We start from the raw sequence: 18,879 nt of genomic DNA on the forward strand, positions 1-18,879 counted from the left end.
GCGTTATATGGGGAGTTGCTCTTCTGAATGTAGCTTCTCTTTAAGAAGTTACTCCATGGGTTTCAAGTGCCACTCTCAGAGCCCAGAGCATCTACACACTGTGACAAGTATGAAAGACAGGCATCATGGTGTAGGGGTGGTAGCCCCTTCTGTGTCTTTTCTAGACAAATGAGAAACCACTGGATCAATTACTGTCCCCCAGCACAAGATATTGCCAGTGTTAGAAGCTGTTACACCAAATGCAGCCACAACTACATGTGCTGAAATGTTCCTGTGAGCACATCTTGTCCAGAACTAGCAACAATCCCTTTTACTTCAATAAATTCCTGTGTAGGAGGAAATAATTTGGGCTAGATGCATGTGTCTATTAGTCTGTTCAGAATAATTACATTGCTTATTGGTTATTTCTTTGTCAGTATCCCTGGTATGAATTTATTCATTTACAGAAATTAGAAGTACAACACAGAAAAATACTACCCTATGTTTCTTTAGAAGCATAGCAATAAAAAGAAAATATATGCAACTCTTCTGAACTACTTCTGATATGTAGGAACACTTCCTCAAGTTTGGGCAACGCTTTGTCAGCACAATAACTGACTATCTGTCCTGATATTGCTGAGAAAAACCTTCTCATATTCTTTTTCAAAAAGACCAACAGCCCAAGACAGACTCTAGGCCAGGGCAACAGGCCAATTAAATCAGTCAGACAAAACAGAAGTGAACCAAACATAGTGAACCAATGATGATACTCATAGGTATTCTAAGGTTTTATTTCATGTAACACAGATTACTTGGGAAATGCTGCAAAATTGTGTGCACCTCTGTGTTAATAATATTTCTTTTTTACTGAAAACCCAGAGTAAAAAAAGAACTTAGAGCAAAATTTAAAACTTTCAGCATACATACAATAAAGTGAAATTACTCCTGCAAAAAGGAGGTATATGCCCTGACGCATACATTTAAGTCTGTTGTAGCTGTTCAGTAGTTACTTCGATTTAAAACACAATTTCTTAAAGCATATTAGGATTAAAAAAACTTTCTGATCAAAAGTCCAGTGTGCATGTATCAAGCCACAGAACCACCTTGAAATTCACGTATACATCACCTACTCATTTCTAACTTCCTATGTTCACACTTGTTGTCAGCCTCCCTCAGAAGAAATGAACAAAAACAACTATTACAAAATTACTTCAGATATCAAGGTGTCTTTCCACTTTTAAGCTTATAAACTTAAACCAGCTACAATAAAATACATACAAAACACCAGATAGCTTCCTGATATGGCCTGTTACATGTTTTGCAACCCAGCCATTTGATTCCTGCACCATGAAGTTCTGATATGCAATGCATACTAATCACTGGGCCCCCCAGAAATCTCTGGTTTCTCTATCACTTTACAGTAAGCCCATTTCAGACAAAACTCAGCTGCTTTGCAGTGAGCCTAAACATTTACAACTACTTTCTAGTCAGCTGAAAATGACAAAATTCAGCTAAAGCTCCCTCCCCTCTACCCCAGCACATACACTTTTAAGGCATGACTGTTAATAACCTAAAAATATGGCAATCTACCACTAAGAACTTTTTAAGGCTTTTGCTTAAAACACCTAGCTTAGTATAATCTACGGTCAGCTTATTACAAGACTTGACTTAGTAGTGAAAATACTAAGAAATGACTGTTTCTGTAGACCAACTCTCTCTTTTTATGACAGATTCTTGCTTTAAGTAAGCAGTGAACACAGGAAATAGTTGTGTGCTAAAACCTTACCTTCCAGTAAGTCTCTTGCCAGACCCGGTTCTGCCCCTGTGGACCGAACAAAGTCTGACAGGACTGCATCCATATCAAGAGTCATGTGATCATTCAGAGATGCTGCCACACATGCAGCAGTAGCAGGACTCGCTGGTTGGCTAGAAGGCATCCATCTGCCCAGGAGAAAAAGAAACATGACTTTAGGATACACTCCTAAGTGACATAAACCACATTATTCTCTTCCCCAAACAAGGTTGTTAAGAATGCTAAAACATTAAAGTTACAGCACATTAAACAGCATTTGCCATGCATTTCTGCCTTCATCTGGAAGCTGGTGATTGCTCACAACAGAAGGTTTTTTTCTCTTTCTTAATGTTTCCTATTTTTACTGATTTTTCTTATGTGCAGCTTGTAAATCTGCAGCCTGAAGACTCCAATCTAGCTAAACACAGGCACTGTTCGTTCAAAGCACAATCATCATATCATTGTCACTGCTCATACACCGAAGTTTAGCAAGTGGTTAAGGTTTGGTTAGCCTAGAACACTTGTGCCTGACTTACTAACATACACACAACAGAGCTTAATATTTGTTCTTTTATTTGCCTTGTCAATACTACTTCTGTAATTTATAGTTTCTCCACTGCACTGAGTCTGACTGGGATGGAGTTATTTTTCTTCATTCATTTTCTAGAACTGTGGCAGTTGCAGAAATAATGCAAAGCAAAGAAAACAACATGAAGTTCAATGATACACAACATAACAGGACAGAACTACTGAGGAGGCTAATTAAAAAGGACTGCAGACACTTTAGGACAAGAACTACCTTAGTGGATTATGGGCAAATTTGGCATCCTAGCTTTGTCACAACTGAATCTGTTTCAACGCAAATGCAGGACAAGGGGTAATGGGATCAAGCTGGAACACAAGAGGTTCCACTTAAATTAGAGAAAAAACTTCTCAGTGAGGGTTACAGAACACTGGCCCAGGCTGCCCAGGGGGATTGTGGAGTCTTCTTTTCTGGAGACATTCAAAACTCACCTGGACATGTTCCTGTGTGACCTCACTTAGGCGCTCCTGCTCCAGCAGGGGGACTGGACTAGATGATCTTTTGAGGTCCCTTCCAATCCCAAACATACTGTGATACTGTGATAAGCAAAAGTGTATGTCTTACTTTCACACTTGTTATTGCTCAAAGTTTACCTTTGATCATGAATTAGATTTTTCTTGTTAAATCCTCCTCACAGGCTCAGCTGCAACTTCACCTCGTGCCAAGGGTAAGGAATAGCATGGGTATTTCCTACTGGTAGCAGATGATATTGGTTGGCTCTTGCTTGTACCACAGCTACAAAGAAATAAACTGTGAAAGAAATTGGAAACCAGTTGATTTCCCTGTTCCCCAAATGAAACACAGTCCTTTCTTAGTCCCTGTGCAATCACCTGGTTATATTTAACTGTAAAACTGAATGCCTTTGCTTTTTTAAAAATTGCCTCATTCTGCAAGTCCATATCCCAGGTAGAATACAGACACCATTTGCGCTCTGTCCCAGGAGAGTGGGGTCCTGCTCAGCCTCATCCATGGGGACTGCCTGCAAAACCCAACTTACCCCAACAAATTGAAAGTGTGTAGGATGTGGTTATACATTTACATGTTCTTCAGTATCAAAGCAGACTATGGTGTTGCTAATCCTACCCACCTCACAGTCTTCTGGCCCCTATGCTGTGACATTTTATACCACACTTTTACATTTATGCTTTTATACTATTTATACAACTGTATTATGTTGGGGCTGCTTTAGGACAGCAGAGGAGGTGATCCTTTCCCCTTTATTCAGCCCTGGTGAGACTCATCTGGAGTGTTATGTCCATTTCTGGCTCCCCAGTACAAGAAAGACATGGACATACTGGAACAAGCCCAGTGAAGGGCAGCAAACTGCACATCTTGCTCACCACTGGACAAGGGAAACACTTCTAAAATGTAACATAATGAAGATGTAGTAACAGAAGGAAAGCTGGAACTACTGAGGAGGCTAATTAAAAAGGACTGCAGACACTTTAGGACAAGAACTACCTTAGTGGATTATGGGCAAATTTGGCATCCTAGCTTTGTCACAACTGAATCGGTTTCACTGCAAATGCAGGATAAAAATGCTACTTTTAAAAAATAAATACTCATCCATAGGTCAACTGTACTAAACAGCACTAACATCCATACAAAAAGATCACAATAAACTGAATACAACTATTTTATTTAGTGATTAGGAGAAAGAATGAAATAAATCTAACCAGCAGGACAGAAACATTTGGACCAAGCTGAAAGAACTTGCCACAGGTGAATGATATAAAGCATTAGCAAATTGCAGGTAACAATCAAAAGTGCCTCAGCACCAGCTGGGCACTCAAGTACAGTCACTATATGTCGGGGCTAGACTACTCATAAATTTGGAAAACTGAAGTGCATGTAAGTCTGAAGAAGTCAATTCATTAATTTTCTCAGTATCAGCATTAGTTCAGTATTTTCAAGAGTAGTATTGAAAAGATACCCTTTTCACAGCAAAAGACCAGTCTTTTTCTGCATTTATGACATCACACATCACCTCAGAATTGTCTCTCGATTACATGAACATACACATTTTGTTCTTAACTCATCCCAGCAAAGGTTGTGTAAGCTGCCTATGAAGATCTTTCCTACAGAAGTGGTTCTTTCTCACAATGCAGAAAGTTCTCTGTCTATATATAGAAAGCAGGTAATATCTGTGCATTGACAGCTGATGAAAACACAGCTCACATGCAACAGAGCCAGAGATAAGGCTAACAGTTGTTTTACTGAAAAACAATAATTTAAAATGAAATATTATCCAGGTTCCATTATGTAATGATGAATAGCTATACACGTAGAAAACACCTGCCTTGTGTGGGTGCCAAGACAGCACACCCAATGCACACCTTCCAAAACCATGAGAGTGTGAGTAAATGTTTTCTAGCCAAATGCCCCCTCTATACCTGCATTATGCTCTATAATTCTGTGGACTCTGGGTCCTGTAGCTATGCTTGAAACACCTGCATAAAAATATCCATACTATTTAATCCTTCCTGTTACTCATCAGACCTAAATTAACAGCACAGATAATAGTGTTTACAGAGACAGATCTGTCTGAAAAGATAGAAGAATCAATGATGAAAGAGGTCAACGAATGTTAAAAATGAAAGAAAACAGAACAAACCCAGCACTGATTACCTGGAGTGCACTGTGTTGGATTACTTAAAAATTAAATATGGTCTACAGGACTGTCCTGACTGCAGTTGGACTCCTGCAGTTTCCACGCAAACCCACTTCAAATGTCAGATACTAGGTTTCCTACTGCAGCAGTATTTTGCCAGTTGTTAGTACTAACTACTAACCATGTATTATTTTTGCCTTTTTCATGCATCACCCCTCTACCCCATTTTCTAGTTCTAACTATCAGAGGTGGCAGACAGTCTGGCTGTTACTTGTACTACCTCACCATGAAGAAAAACCGTTACGAAAAGCCTGAAGTCTGCATGCTCTGCACTCTGAAAGCAAGGAGCAGACTTGGTAGGATCCTCTCTGTACACATGTGAACCAGCACTATTTTTTTTCCCCAGAGGGAGTTATTTTCTCAGCTCTCTAGAATTTAGAAGGGAGCATCTCACCAGATGAACAGTCTCGCCTCACCCACAAAACCACTTCCGTTACCTTTGCTCTGGGTGGCTCCTCAAAGCGTTAGCACAATTTACACTGTAAAAAGACACACTTGGAGAAGATCTAACACAATGATCCATATTGTACCCACCTGTCAATAAACATCACTCCTCTCGTGGTTAATAGTATAGACACATGCATGTACTTGCAGTTTTCCTCTCAAATGTGCCACATGATACACAAGCAGCACTCCGAACTAAATGTAAATGGCAATGTCTTGACCCTCAAAACACAATGAAGACTTTGGTTTTCACTCACTTTCTAGACAATTTTCTTCCCTAAATAATTTCTTATTTATACAATGCAAATACAGGAGGCAGTGAAAGGGGATAATTTGTTGTATAATGTAAGAAAAAGCATTTTAAAATATTTAAAGAATAGAAACTGATTGCCTCAGGAAACATATCTGCACGAAGTGTACCATTTAAGCTATTGTACACTTCAGCAAAATGTTCCTTAAAGCCTCTGTACTGAGCTAGGAAGAGCAGCTCCTAAGTCATACAAGCACCTTTAATCTGACTCCATTCAAATTAGCTGCACTTGACTGAGTCTTACCAGCAAATCACTCCATTAAGAGGCACAGCATAATTACATTATAGAAGGGACATGTGGTCACAACTTATTTGCAATAATAATCACCCGGTTCTGCAAAAACTGTAAAAAATGCTTTAAACAGTTGCTGGGGAATTAAAAGGCCTTAGCTGAAGCAGTAAAAATGATGATAACAGCCTAACAGAAGGTAACATGCACTAGGCTTGGTGGCGAAGTGGGGTACTTATGTGTTAATTATAAAAGGTGGACTCTCAAAACATGTAAGACAATGAGGCAACATTTAGTGTCTAGTACAATTCTGGGTCATCTACCCTCTCAAGTATAAAATATCAGAGTTATAGGAACAAAAGGTGAAGAACAAAAAAGAAGAAAAATAAAAGCTGCAATCAGACATTTTTACTAAGGTTTTGTCTACATAATGGAACTTGAGAAAATTAACTCAAATTAACTGAATTTGTCCATGTCCATTAAATTCCTTTGCAAACACTTTCATCTGGGAATAAAATGTGGCCTTAATTTGGTTTGGCTCATCTTGCCTTCGAAGTGAATTAAACTAAATTCACTGGAGGCCACTTTAATTATGAATGGGAGAGTGCACAGAGACTTGGTGGGATTTAAGCTGCCCTCTTTAAATTCCTACATTTACTTGACTTGCATTAATTTTCCTCAGCATCTTGTGTAGACAAGCCCTGAACAGATACATTAGATGGAGAAGTAAAAAAATAGAGAACGAGAGAAGCTGTGCTGAAGAACCCACAGTGAACACACTAAATCCCCGTGGGAACGGTCGAAGAAGAACTGTTATCAAAGAGAAGAGATTTGTTCAACTATTTCAAGTTCAGTTCTAGGCAGATACCACCAAAGTACAGAGACCTAACGGGAAGTATTTTAAAAATGCAGCTACATTTGAGTTTTCAGAAATGCTATTTAAAACCTCTACTATTTGCTTATTTATTTGAATTATTTGAAGCTAGAGCTATTGATAGAGGACACCACTAAATCATCTTTTGAGGTGATTTGTTTGAGAATTAGAGGTTATAAGCTATTATTGGAAAAGAGTAGAAAAGAACAATTGAATAAATCATGCTGAGTTTAAAAGCTATGGCATACTTCCAGTGAAGAAACATTATGGGAAGGTAGAGTAACCTTAAAATACCTGAGGCCCCATATAATGTTCAGAAACACCTACAGTCACTGATGACACTGGTAACAACTGAGGTCCTTCACCTGCCCTCCAGCACTGACCACAGCCTGGCAGAACGCACAGCACCAGCCCCACGTCAGGTGCACAGGCAAAAGGATTCATTCATCTGCTCAGATGTTCTACTGGAACATTTTCACAACAGTGTTTTCACAGAGCTTCAGAGAGTTTTCGTAACACCATTGTTCTTACTCAAGAACCATTATGTTCTCATAGGAAAAAACCATTCTAGATAAATAAGAAGTCCACAGGAATAGGTGTCCAGACGTAAAATAAACTGACAAGCAGAAGACAGAGCCTTTCCAGGTAAGGATCCTCTACATATCTTCACCAGTATTTTTTCAGGATAAAATATCACCATTGCTATAATGTTTTTGCTTTCATACAAGATGACAGGTAAGAGAATGCAGGTAAATCAGTTACTGTGTTTCTCTTATTTTATCTACAAGGGCCCTCACAGTGTGTTCACTGTGTTCTGGCAGAAAGCAGCAGTGCAAGAGATAAATGTAATGTCCCTAATAAAACTGGAATTTCACGAAAACAAAGACCTTCATTTTAAATCAAATTCAAGCATCAATTGTTCTTTATCTGGAAGAGTAATAAAGAAGTAGGTAGGATTATACTATACTGGAAATAGAAGAAATACGGTTTCAAATGTTAATATGAGGTCTTTTATTAAACACAGATTTTCATTAAGTAACGTGCATCTCTTCCACTAAAATGTATCTCTACAGAAGCAATATGAACAAGCTAGATTATTTCCTCATTCAGAATTTTTCCCCTCAATTTCCCCATTTAGTTTTTTTTCCTGACACTGCAATAAGATATTATTTGCAAAAATTGAACATATTCCTCCAAATGTCATCCTTCTTTCAAATAAAGAAGGTATGCTGGCCGTAACTCTAATCTTAACATAGTTTTCTCTCATAAAAACACATATCATACTCTGCATGCATAAAACTTACATCAGCATGTAAAAAGCAAGATGACTGAATAACCATTATTGGATATATAATGTGGACTTTAGTATTTTCAAGTTTGCCTTACATTAAATATGAAACACTTGAGCCTACAGACACCATGAAATGCACACTGCTCAACAACAACACACTGAAGACCAGCTTAACCGCTTGCTGTTCCTTACATTTTGAGTTACTTAGCCTCCTATTTCTACATTGCAAATTCTAAAATTGTCATAGCAACAGGAGTTAAGGCTTCATTTACAACACAGACAATCTTTCCCATTGTGTTATTCATGCATAACCCTACAGCTTTTGATTTGCCTTGTCTCGCAGTCAAGCTTTACCGGGGGATGTGGGGAGAAGAGCAGAGCACACAGGTAGGACACATGGGCACAGAGTGGTCAGGCAGCTGCTCAACCTCTGCTTTACACCAAGTTACTTCCTCCTGTATTTTCATTTAGGAACAAATGCTGCTGCTAAGAAGCCAGGCTGCTAAGATTAGTTCTGTTAAGGCTGCTTATTCTTCAGCTGTAAATAGATAGCTGATTAAAACTACCTTTAAGCAAATTTTTAATTTGACTGACTTACAGACTTTAAATAAGAGTTCCTTGAGGCATGTGTCAGATGGGCGTTATGCTGCTGGTTTTTGGTGAGGAAAATAATCCATTTTTGCCACAGTAGAAGGTATGAATAAGCAAAATTTTGTCCCCTGAGAAATCTGGAAAAAAAGAAGTGGTATATTAATAACTCTTCTTATTCCATGCTATTTGAATAATAATAATGATAACTGCCAAAATCAAATTTATCTTTGACCTTAGGAGCCTAATAGATACTACTCTCAATGTGGATAAATTACCATATACAGTAGTTAGCATTAAGAAGATTACTTGGGCATAACCCAGACAATTAAGGAAAAAAAAAAAAAATTATGAATGTACTAAAATATCCTTATGGCTACCTTATGTCAAAATAGTCATTCCCACTTAAACATTCATCTAACAATTCTCTTTAAGCTTCATCAAATACACCTTCAGAAATTTTTCTTCTTATAAGCTTTCAAAATCGAAGGCAACAAAGTACTGAATAGTTATCCAGGAGAAGAATCAACCAGGATAGCCACTTTTTTTTTTTCATGGAAAAAAAGGAGAAACACATGAAGAAAGAAGCAACACTACTTTATTTCATGGGATTTATTTTCAAAATCAACACTATTTCCCTTTGCATATAATCTAATCCAATCCTATCTCTTAAGTATAAATCCTGCTGTTTGCAAATATATAATCTAATTACTATAAGCTCCACCTTATTATTTTAAAAGGCACTTACAATCAGTTTTACTGTTTCTGGCTTTTTAATCCATTCATAAAACTCATACGCTTGTAACTGAGCCCAGCCTTATCAAAATCAGGATTTAACAGATGTGTCCAAACCCTTTCATCATGGAAAATATTCCTTCCAATAATGCTTCTAAAACAGGCAGAAATGTAACAAGGTCAACATTTTTCACTAATTTGTGAGAATTATGGTATGAAAACAGAATAGTGTATTATTTCTCATTAGTTCCTAGAATACCACATTTCCTAGAAATAACCCAATCTCAGTAGATAATAGTCCTTATGCAAAAAATCCCAGTTGTCTGTGTCAACTCTAACGTGAAGTGTTTGTGAGCTAATACACAATACTTAATGAGATTCCTATATATTTTATTTTCCTTCACCATTATGTATTTTCATGCAAGAATCATATATCTGACCACAGAATTATCTTCAATTCTTTTTCGGGGATTGCTCGTGAATGAACCATATCACAGATATCCTCATAGAGAAGATTATAAAGTTCAGAATAACATAAAAAGAATAATTTCATACATTGGAAAGGAAATATAAGTAGCAGTCACTCCACATTTCCCTATGACCCTCATCTTTGTCACATTCACAGAACTTTAAAAAAACCCAACTGTAAAACCTCATCAATTTACCAAAGTAACTTTTAATAGATCTAACACTTTCAAATACACTTGAACTGCCAGGGATAGAAATAACCATCAAGTGTGAATATGCCTCAACATTTCCATCTATCCTATGAAATTCCTAATAGCTGTGGGAAAATAACTAAAAACTCTAATGCAGCCTTCAAAATCAAATGATTATGTTTCTGCTAAGGAGATTTAACTTTTATCCCCATCCCAAATAATCAAGTAGTCAATGCATATTCCTTTTTTCAGCTACATATTAACGAAGAATGAATGAAGCATTTTTATAGTCTTGTTCAACACATCAGCTGCACAGAATAAACAAACCCTTTCCATCCAACATTCAACCCATATCAGTTGAAAGAGGACTTAATGCATGTGCTTGGAGTACATACACTTTTTAGCAAATCACAATGTACCACTTAAACTATGCTAAAAACTATTCCATTTAGTTTGCTGTCATAAACAAGTGACCTAAAAGATTACCGTGGCTACTACGATTGTTAGGGTACGAGGAAATGCATGTAGCTCAGCCCTTTTTGGCACTTCTCATGCATGCACTGCAGCTCCAATAATTTATTTAGTTGTCTGTTCACTCTTTTTAGTTTTTACCTGTTTCACTGGACATTATCTTTACCCTTGTAAGTACAGTGTGCAAAAACTCAAGCTTATACATAACTTGCAGTGAGATTTATAGCAGTTATTGCTACCCTTGCAAATAATTTCTGCAGTCATTCTGTGAAATACAAGTTCTTCTTTACAAATGGCATTTCATCTGACTAGCACATGGGAGATTATCACCATAATCTGTGCAGGAATCCAACATTAAGGCTAATTTCACACCTTAAGAACTTAATTTTGTTATTATGAAAGGTCCTTCTGAGGGAGCGTTCTCCCTTGTATGTATTTCAAAACAAAGAACCTGATCTCAAACAGGTCTTTTGAGGATAAGGAGGAGTCTTAGTAAAATCCACTGAGGCCAAAAGTTCTGCATTAAGAATGAATACTCATAGTAACCTTATCATTTTTTCTCCTATTTTAGTCTGACATTTCAAAGTAATCATTGACAAAGAGCTGAAGAAGCTTCCTCTACTGAGGTTTTAGAAGTACCTCACTTTTCTTTTGAGACTGTCACGCAGTCCTTGTGCTAAACTCAAAATGTGTCCCGTTTTCCACTCCTATTTCTAACAGAGTCTTCTTCAGGACCAGCTGTACAGTGCTGAAAACCTTCTCTGCTAATATCCTGTTGAACCTAGATCAGCATATCCCCACAAAGTCTCAAGCATGTACTTGCTTCCATTATTTTTTTTCATGTGTGAAGTCTCAAGTAGTTTTAGTACAAGACACCAGCTTTGTGCTTAGTTTCTTTTAACACTAGGCTTCTTCAGTGTAAATTCTACATTCAGAACAAGGCCTTACATGAATCAGTGGTTCTCTGTGAAGATTTCATTTAGCTCAAGCAACACATGAAGGAAAAGTTGCCTCTAACAATACGAAAGCAGTAGTATTTTAGAAGATATATAATTAATATTTATTATTATTTATTAAGTGCTAGCACAAGCGGATTTTCTTTTTGTACTGAACCTTCATCACATGAAATCTCTTTGAATCCACTGCAGGAGAAACATCTAGCACTTTATCTCTTTCTTAAGTCTCTATAGTTTGTCAGTAGTTACTGATGAAGGAAAAGATCTCTCCTCTAGGTAGCAAAATTCTTATTTACCCTGACTAGTGGTTCTTCATGTGAGAAATGGAACACATTTCTCCTCTCCTTGGCTTATTACTAGTTTGACTCAGAAAATGTGTGCAGTGGATTGAGGTGACAGGGACATGAAGGCAGAAGCTTAAAGAACATCAAAAGTGTTAGCATTATGAGCTTTGTATAAATAGTCTTATTGATCCAATTCTGTGAGCATCATTTATCTTCTTGCCCATGGAGGCTGGAGAAAGGCTCAAATGCTGTACAGTAAATGCACAGGCAACAAGTTAAGAGTTCAATATAGTCTTTTAAAATGGAGCCTTAAGCATATTCATGCCTTCAGGTAGACAATTCAGCTGCTATTTTAAACACAAGGCTTGACTATCTGTTACTCTTTGCATTGTTTCTCAAATCAAGGCAAAACACATAATGGTGATTTTTTCCATGTTTGTGGTTCATCCCACAGCTTCAGTGACAGACTGATGGGAAAGTTCCCTCTCTTACAAGTACACAAAAAATAACAGCAGAATTGAATTTCGGAGATTCAGATTATGTACAAAAAGCAAGTCCTTGTAAGTCCTTAGATGCACATAATGCAGAAAGAATAGCACGTTACTAACTTGCCAAGCAATATAATGTGCTGGAATTCAACAGTAAGTATATCAACTCAATGTATACAGCAGTTAAATAAGCTACAGCAGGAAAAGAGCTCGCACAGACACATGGAGCAAAACAGAACTGGCAATTTCCCTCAGCTCTGTGACTCCCATCCTCATTTCTGTGAAACTTGAAGCTCTTCATTTATTGCATTTACGTTAGAAAACCAAACTACGGAGAACAGAAGGCTTAATTATTTTTCCTAGTAAAAACTTCAAATCCTTTGATATAATCTCCAAGATTTTTAGAACAACTAGAGATACAAAGGAGAAAATAAAGATATAAGACATGGAATCTGGAATGACTCATTTCACAACATTTTGAAGGTACATAATTTAAGCATAGAAACTGTGTGTTTCACTTAAACTACATAAGTAATTGACAGTCTGTGAAGAAATCATTAGGAAAACTGAAAACCATGCACCAGACAAATGTAGAGAGAAAGCACTTGTCCTCTCATTTGAATAGTACAGAACAATACATCACAGATGCAGTATTAAAGGCCATTAAACAACTCCAAAGCTATGCTGGTGACTGAGCTGTCACAGCTTGTCATGTAGCTGATCAGAACTAGAATCTTGAACTCTTCCTTAGCTCAGGGTGTCAAACTGTAGGAAAGTCATGCAGTGAAGGTCACACATAGCATTTTATCCTGAGAAAGAATTGAAATGTGACTCTCATCAATTATAAGGGACACTGACCTGTTTTTCGTGCTCTGAAGACACTTATTCCAATAGTCACTACAGCAGGACTAATGCACAATTATTATAAATCACGTTCAATTGGTGGAATCTTTGCTCATCTTAAAAATCTGAGAGTTAGTATTGGGGTTAGGAAAAAAACATCATGTTTTTTCAGTTGTGGGTTATTTCTAAAACTTTCTACCAGGGTAGGAGAGGACAGGAGGATGTAAGCACATTAGTTTCAATGCCAACTCAACAGATCACTTTGCGTGGTGGAAAGGGAAAAATGGCAAGTTCCATTCCATTATTTAAGCAGAAAAGTACCTACTCTTAATTAAATCTTGAAGAAATTGCTGAGACATCCTACCGCAGTTGTAAAGATCTTTCACGTCCTAGGGAAAGAAATAATAGATACCTCTACAACGTGACAAGCAATGTCAAAGGAACACCTTGCAACAGGCTGAGTGCCTCAGGTTTGGCCTACATGAAAGGCTTCTATTGATACATAAAATGTTTCTTAAACATGAGGGAGGAATTTTCTTTGACCAACAATCCCATGTAGCTACAGTTGCACTGGATAAAAAGTGTGCCTGATGGTATAAATTAATTTGTTTGGAGGACTGCTGTAATTGATAAAAATCAAATCAAGGTTAACTTACAAATCAGTACCTACAGAAGGTGGATTTGCAGTGCTATCTGACAGCAAACTTCTAACGGAGGCAAAGCTTCAGACTGTCTGATTCTGGACATTTTTTTCAGCTAAAAGTGCTGTTGAGGAACTAGTCTTGATAGGAGGAAATGGAGTCCCCCATTGCCAGGCCATGTGCCACACCACCTCTGGTTTTACTTCTATGTCACTGACGATCTGTTTTAAAACTGATTGAAACTCAACCAAGTGGTGTTTGCCAGCCTCTGAGCATGTCAGCACTATTATTCTAGTTCATATGAGGAGTATGTATTAAATTATATGCTGCTGTGAAGCACCAGTGTAGAAATGATTACAGAATACAAGACATGGGGCTAAATGTCTTTTTCAAAATCTGTGAGAGACCTCTCATATTCCATTTAGAGATATCCTGGGGGACAATAGGAAGGTGTGACAACGATTTTCTTTAGGGAAATAATGGAAGTGTAAGCTTGGTCATTTGTGCCTTTGTCCTGGCTTATTAAAGGTGGTGTATTTTTTTTTCACAGAATCACAGAATGTCAGGGATTGGAAGGGACCTCAAAAGCTCATCCAGTCCAATCCTCCCACCAGAGCAGGAACACCCAGATGAGGCTACACAGGAATGTGTGCAGGTGGGTTTTGAATGTCTCCAGAGTAGGAGACTCCACAACCTCCCTGGGCAGTCTAGTCCAGTGTTCTGTCACCCTTGCTGAGAAGAAGTTTCTTCTCAAGTTTAAGTGGAACCTCTTGTGTTCCAGTTTGCACCCATTACCCCTTGTCCTACCATTGGTTGTCACCAAGAAGAGCCTGGCTCCATCCTTGTGACACTCACCCGTTACATGTTTATAAACATTAATGAGGTCACCCCTTGGTCTCCCCTTCTCCAAACTAAAGAGCACCAGCTCCCTCAGCCTTTCCTCATAAGGGAGATGCTCCACTCCCTTCATCATCTTTGTTGCCCTGCGCTGGACTCTCTCCAGCAGTTCCCTGTCCTTCTGGAACTGAGGGGCCCAGAACTGGACACAATATTCCAGGTGTGGTCTCACCAGGGCAGAGTAGAGGGGAAGGACAACCTCTCTAAACTACTGACCACCCCCCTTCTAATACACCCCAGGATACCATTGGCCTTCCTGGCCACAAGGGCACAGTGCTGGCTCATGGTCACCCTGCTGTCCATCAGGACCCCCAGGTCCCTTTCCTCTATGCTGCTCCCTAATAGGTCATTCCCCAACTTATACTGGAACCTGGGGTTGTTCCTACCCAGATGCAAGACTCTACACTTGCCCTTGTTATATTTCATTAAGTTTTTCCCTGCCCAACTCTCGAGCCTGTCCAGGTCTCTGGACGGCAGCACAGCCTTCTGGCGTGTCAGCCACTCCTCCCAGCTTGGTGTCATCAGCAAACTTGCTGATAGTACATTCTGTTCCCTCAAATGACAACACAAATCATGCAGATCTTTTTCAAAAATAAAGGCAGAAGTAGTACTGTACCACTGTAATTCTCTGTAGTTTTCTTGGAATCTGTTTATTTTTTGTGTTGCAACTCCTTTTTAGACTTCAGCTTATACATACTAACAAACTATAAATTTGACTTCATTTTCAAGAAATATGTCCAGCAACTAGTGTGAAATTATCTGGTATTAAGAATGGCTGTTTATCAAAACTTAAAGAAAATATAAGAGGCCCTAAGCAGCAAGAAAAACCCTCTTTCTGTTAGCCAAATCAATTCTGTAACATTCTTTAAGTTTCTTCTCCCTACAAATAAGCTATAGCTGCCTCTAGTCATAAAAATGGAATACTACTTTGTATTTACAATTTCTCCTGTAATTCAGGCAATATAAAAAAAGAAATAATTAACAGGATATACTCAGGCTCAATGAAGAGAACTGGAAGCTGATGAATCAAGGAAAGTGTTATAAGGAAACATGCAGAAGAACTGTATACAAAAGAAAGGCATTAGCAACTTACAGATATTCAAAGTTTGATGTTAAAATAGAGTGGCCTGATTTTTGAGAGCTTTTGAACAGTTCTAACCAACTGCAACAGGATTAATGGACATTCCGCATCTCTGAGAAGTAGACCATTAGTTCTAATTGCCACTGTCGTCACCATCTATTATAATGTTCTATGAAAAGCAGGACACAGTTGGAGTTAAATATCAGTGTGTGAAACAGGAAATTTAGGAAGCCAGGAAAAAAAAAAAAAATAAAAATGGAAATTGCTATTGATTGCAAAATAAGCCTGGGGGTCGGGGAATAAAACGCTTCACCACAGTGAATATTGTTGTCTACAGGCAACAGCTAAAGAAAATAACACCAGTGCCTGTTTTTTTCACTTATGTACCAAATTCACATATTAAAACAGCACCTGTAAATGAAATGAAGAACAATCTCTCCCGAAACAAACTGCTCATCATAGACTACTAGAGAGAAAAAAAGAGTGGAAAATACAAAAGCGTTTATATTCTCCTTGAGCCTTAGTCAACAAACATGATGCAAACTTCACTCTAAGGAATTAGAACATGTTTTGTAGAGCTCAGTGCAAGCTTCAGCATGTAAACAGCTTCTAGTTCAACCTACCGCAGAAGGAATTATTTTTATATATTATATATATATGTTTAAAGATCTCAGACATGTGGATTTCAGAAATACCTGCATTTTTCGCTGTTTTTTATAACAAAAAAAGCCCTGGAAAGTAGAGAGTTCTATAAAACAAAAATTTCTTGAAGCTATCAGAAGTGACATTCTCTTTCACACATTTAATTTTTTTGTCTTTATTTTAAATATATATTGATCCAAATTCTCTGCTTTGCTGCTGATCTGAAGATAAATGCACAGCAAAGCTGATTGGGAATTGCTGACTATTTTTAGGAACAATGTATCATCACTTTGGACAATACACATTGTCAATTGATTGGAAATTTTTCAAAGAAGCATGGCAGAAAATTGCTCTTCCTGCCTAGCAGGTCTGCTTATTAGCCAGAAAAGCCAGGAAAAAAAGAACTAATCCTGTTTGTGTTGGTTCAAAATAATAAGATGTGGATGTGGAACAGAAGTGATTTCAATGATGATCTATGGGGAGAAGGGAGGGAGAGAGAGAAAATCTATTACTTGATGTGGGGAGTTGGTCCCACAACAGATCAGTAGTGCTTGATAAGACAGATGCTTAACAAACAGGCAAGACTATAGACCCCTTAAAAGGAATAAACTAGCAAACAAAACCCCAAAACACAACACTACAAGCAAACAAAATCTTTTGCATGAAACCATGTTCTATCATCACCTGCAAGAGAGCAACTAAGAGAGCAGATCAAAATGGTGGCTTAAGCAGAAGCAGCAGAGGAAAAGGGCTACTCTCATTTCCCTGACAATTTTTGCAGAAACCTGTTTGAAAAATTATGTTATCATTTATGTCAGTCACTTCCCACTAAATCAGTCAGTTTGCCAGACAGTAAATACGTGCAATATTTGCTCATCTGAGTCAGCTCTTCTCGTATTTACAAATGTTTTGGAAAACCTCTTACTTTTCAGTTTGCTGAACCAGTCAATCAACCAGCAGTCTTCTCCATTTCTTGACAGACAGAATGAACTACTTTCTTGAAGCTGCAGTCAGCAGACATGGAAAAGCAAATAATCTATGGGGAGTTCATAGTAGTTTAAAATGTAAAATGATACCAGCTGAATTTTATCTCATTGATAATAATTTGGTTTTGTCAAGCATTAGCATCAAAGTAAAAGTGGTGGTGTCAGGAAAAGAAGAAATACACAACCATAACTTGGATCCGAACTAAGCTAACGACACCAGTATTTGTGTTTAATTCATTTAGAAGCGGATCTGGTTATGTGCAACATAATATTAATCTATGCAACCCAGAAAGTACTCAGCTACTATTTTCTTATGTACAACATCAATTTTTTCTATGATGATGATCTCTAAAGACTAGAGGTTTTCACTAAAAGGATGAAAAAACAGCACTTTCACGAATAGATTTCATTCAAAAGAGATTCAGCTGCAAAAAACTTCTCAGGCAACTCCAAATGGTACTGAATCTGACCTGTGATTTTTACACAGCTGCTGTGACTGAATATCTAGCCCACATACAAATATCCACACCTGCTGGATTAAATTAGACTGCCAGTCTCCTAAAGTAAAGCAAAAGACCCAAAATCATGTAGGCAACTTCGGGTAGGTGGTTCAAAATCTAGCTCTGTATTTTCTCTATAATTCAACTGATAGAATTAAAAGCTCTGAGTAGCATGCCCTCAGACAGAAAGACATTCAGAGAATTTATATTCTAATTGCTAATGCTACTTACAGATAAGCAGTAAACTTTCTCATAATACTTTACCTCTTGAAAGCCAAACACTTCATAGAACGTCACCCCAGCCTGTGTCGCCACTGAAAGCTGACATTAGAAGTCTTCTTGTCTTACCAGTCCTTCTCCAAACCACTACAAGAACTTACTAAGTGACAGATGTCCTCACACTGGTCTCTGTTCTTTCCATTAACTAATCCATCCATTAAACACTACTGAGATGAAAACACATGCATCTGTGGAAGCAGCAACTTCAGCAAGGGTCTTTTTTTCCATACGGAGACAAAAAGTTAAGGACTAGCAAAGCTGAAATATATTAAGTTTCTTACTGCAGAAACCTGGCTGATGAAAGGACCTGAACTGCTAGAATTACACCACTTTGCCTTCCTAATATGAAAAAGAAGTAACAAAGTGATGTTCATGATGAAAGGATTGCAGATAGGTCAATACACTCACCTTGCCTTGGCTGGATGCAGGAAAGATGCAGAATATATATTGCCCTAAGAGTGCTAATGAGGGTATGGAAGAGCAGGGAGGAACTGCAGTTGTTTTTCTTCTCCCACTTCTGTATTTCAAGGAATCTGAAAAAGTACTTAAATCTTTTTCAGCTACCTTCCTTACTGTATGTAGAAGCATAAAAGATGAAATTAGGGGTTTAGTTTTTATAGCAATTTTGCTCTTACTTCCAGGTTTGGCAGCTTTCT

At 37.9% G+C, this 18,879-nt stretch overlaps 1 protein-coding gene across 1 annotated transcript in view; it reads right to left on the bottom strand.

The window, feature by feature from the left end:
• The window catches only part of OTUD7A (OTU deubiquitinase 7A), a gene marked incomplete at its 3' end in the record, with an annotated part of 48,709 nt that extends 45,705 nt beyond the window's left edge, over positions 1 to 3,004 (bottom strand). The window contains exons 1-2 of the mRNA XM_080351403.1: positions 2,948 to 3,004; positions 1,766 to 1,920 (exon numbers count right to left, since the gene is read on the bottom strand). Coding sequence (XP_080207529.1) covers positions 1,766 to 1,916 — 151 coding nt within the window. The 5' untranslated portion in view covers positions 1,917 to 1,920; positions 2,948 to 3,004. The remainder of the gene's footprint in view (positions 1 to 1,765; positions 1,921 to 2,947) is intronic.
• Positions 3,005 to 18,879: the final 15,875 nt, after the last annotated feature.

This window comes from Nesoenas mayeri (assembly GCF_963082525.1).
Source record: "Nesoenas mayeri genome assembly, chromosome: 11".
Classification (NCBI taxonomy): domain Eukaryota; kingdom Metazoa; phylum Chordata; class Aves; order Columbiformes; family Columbidae; genus Nesoenas; species Nesoenas mayeri.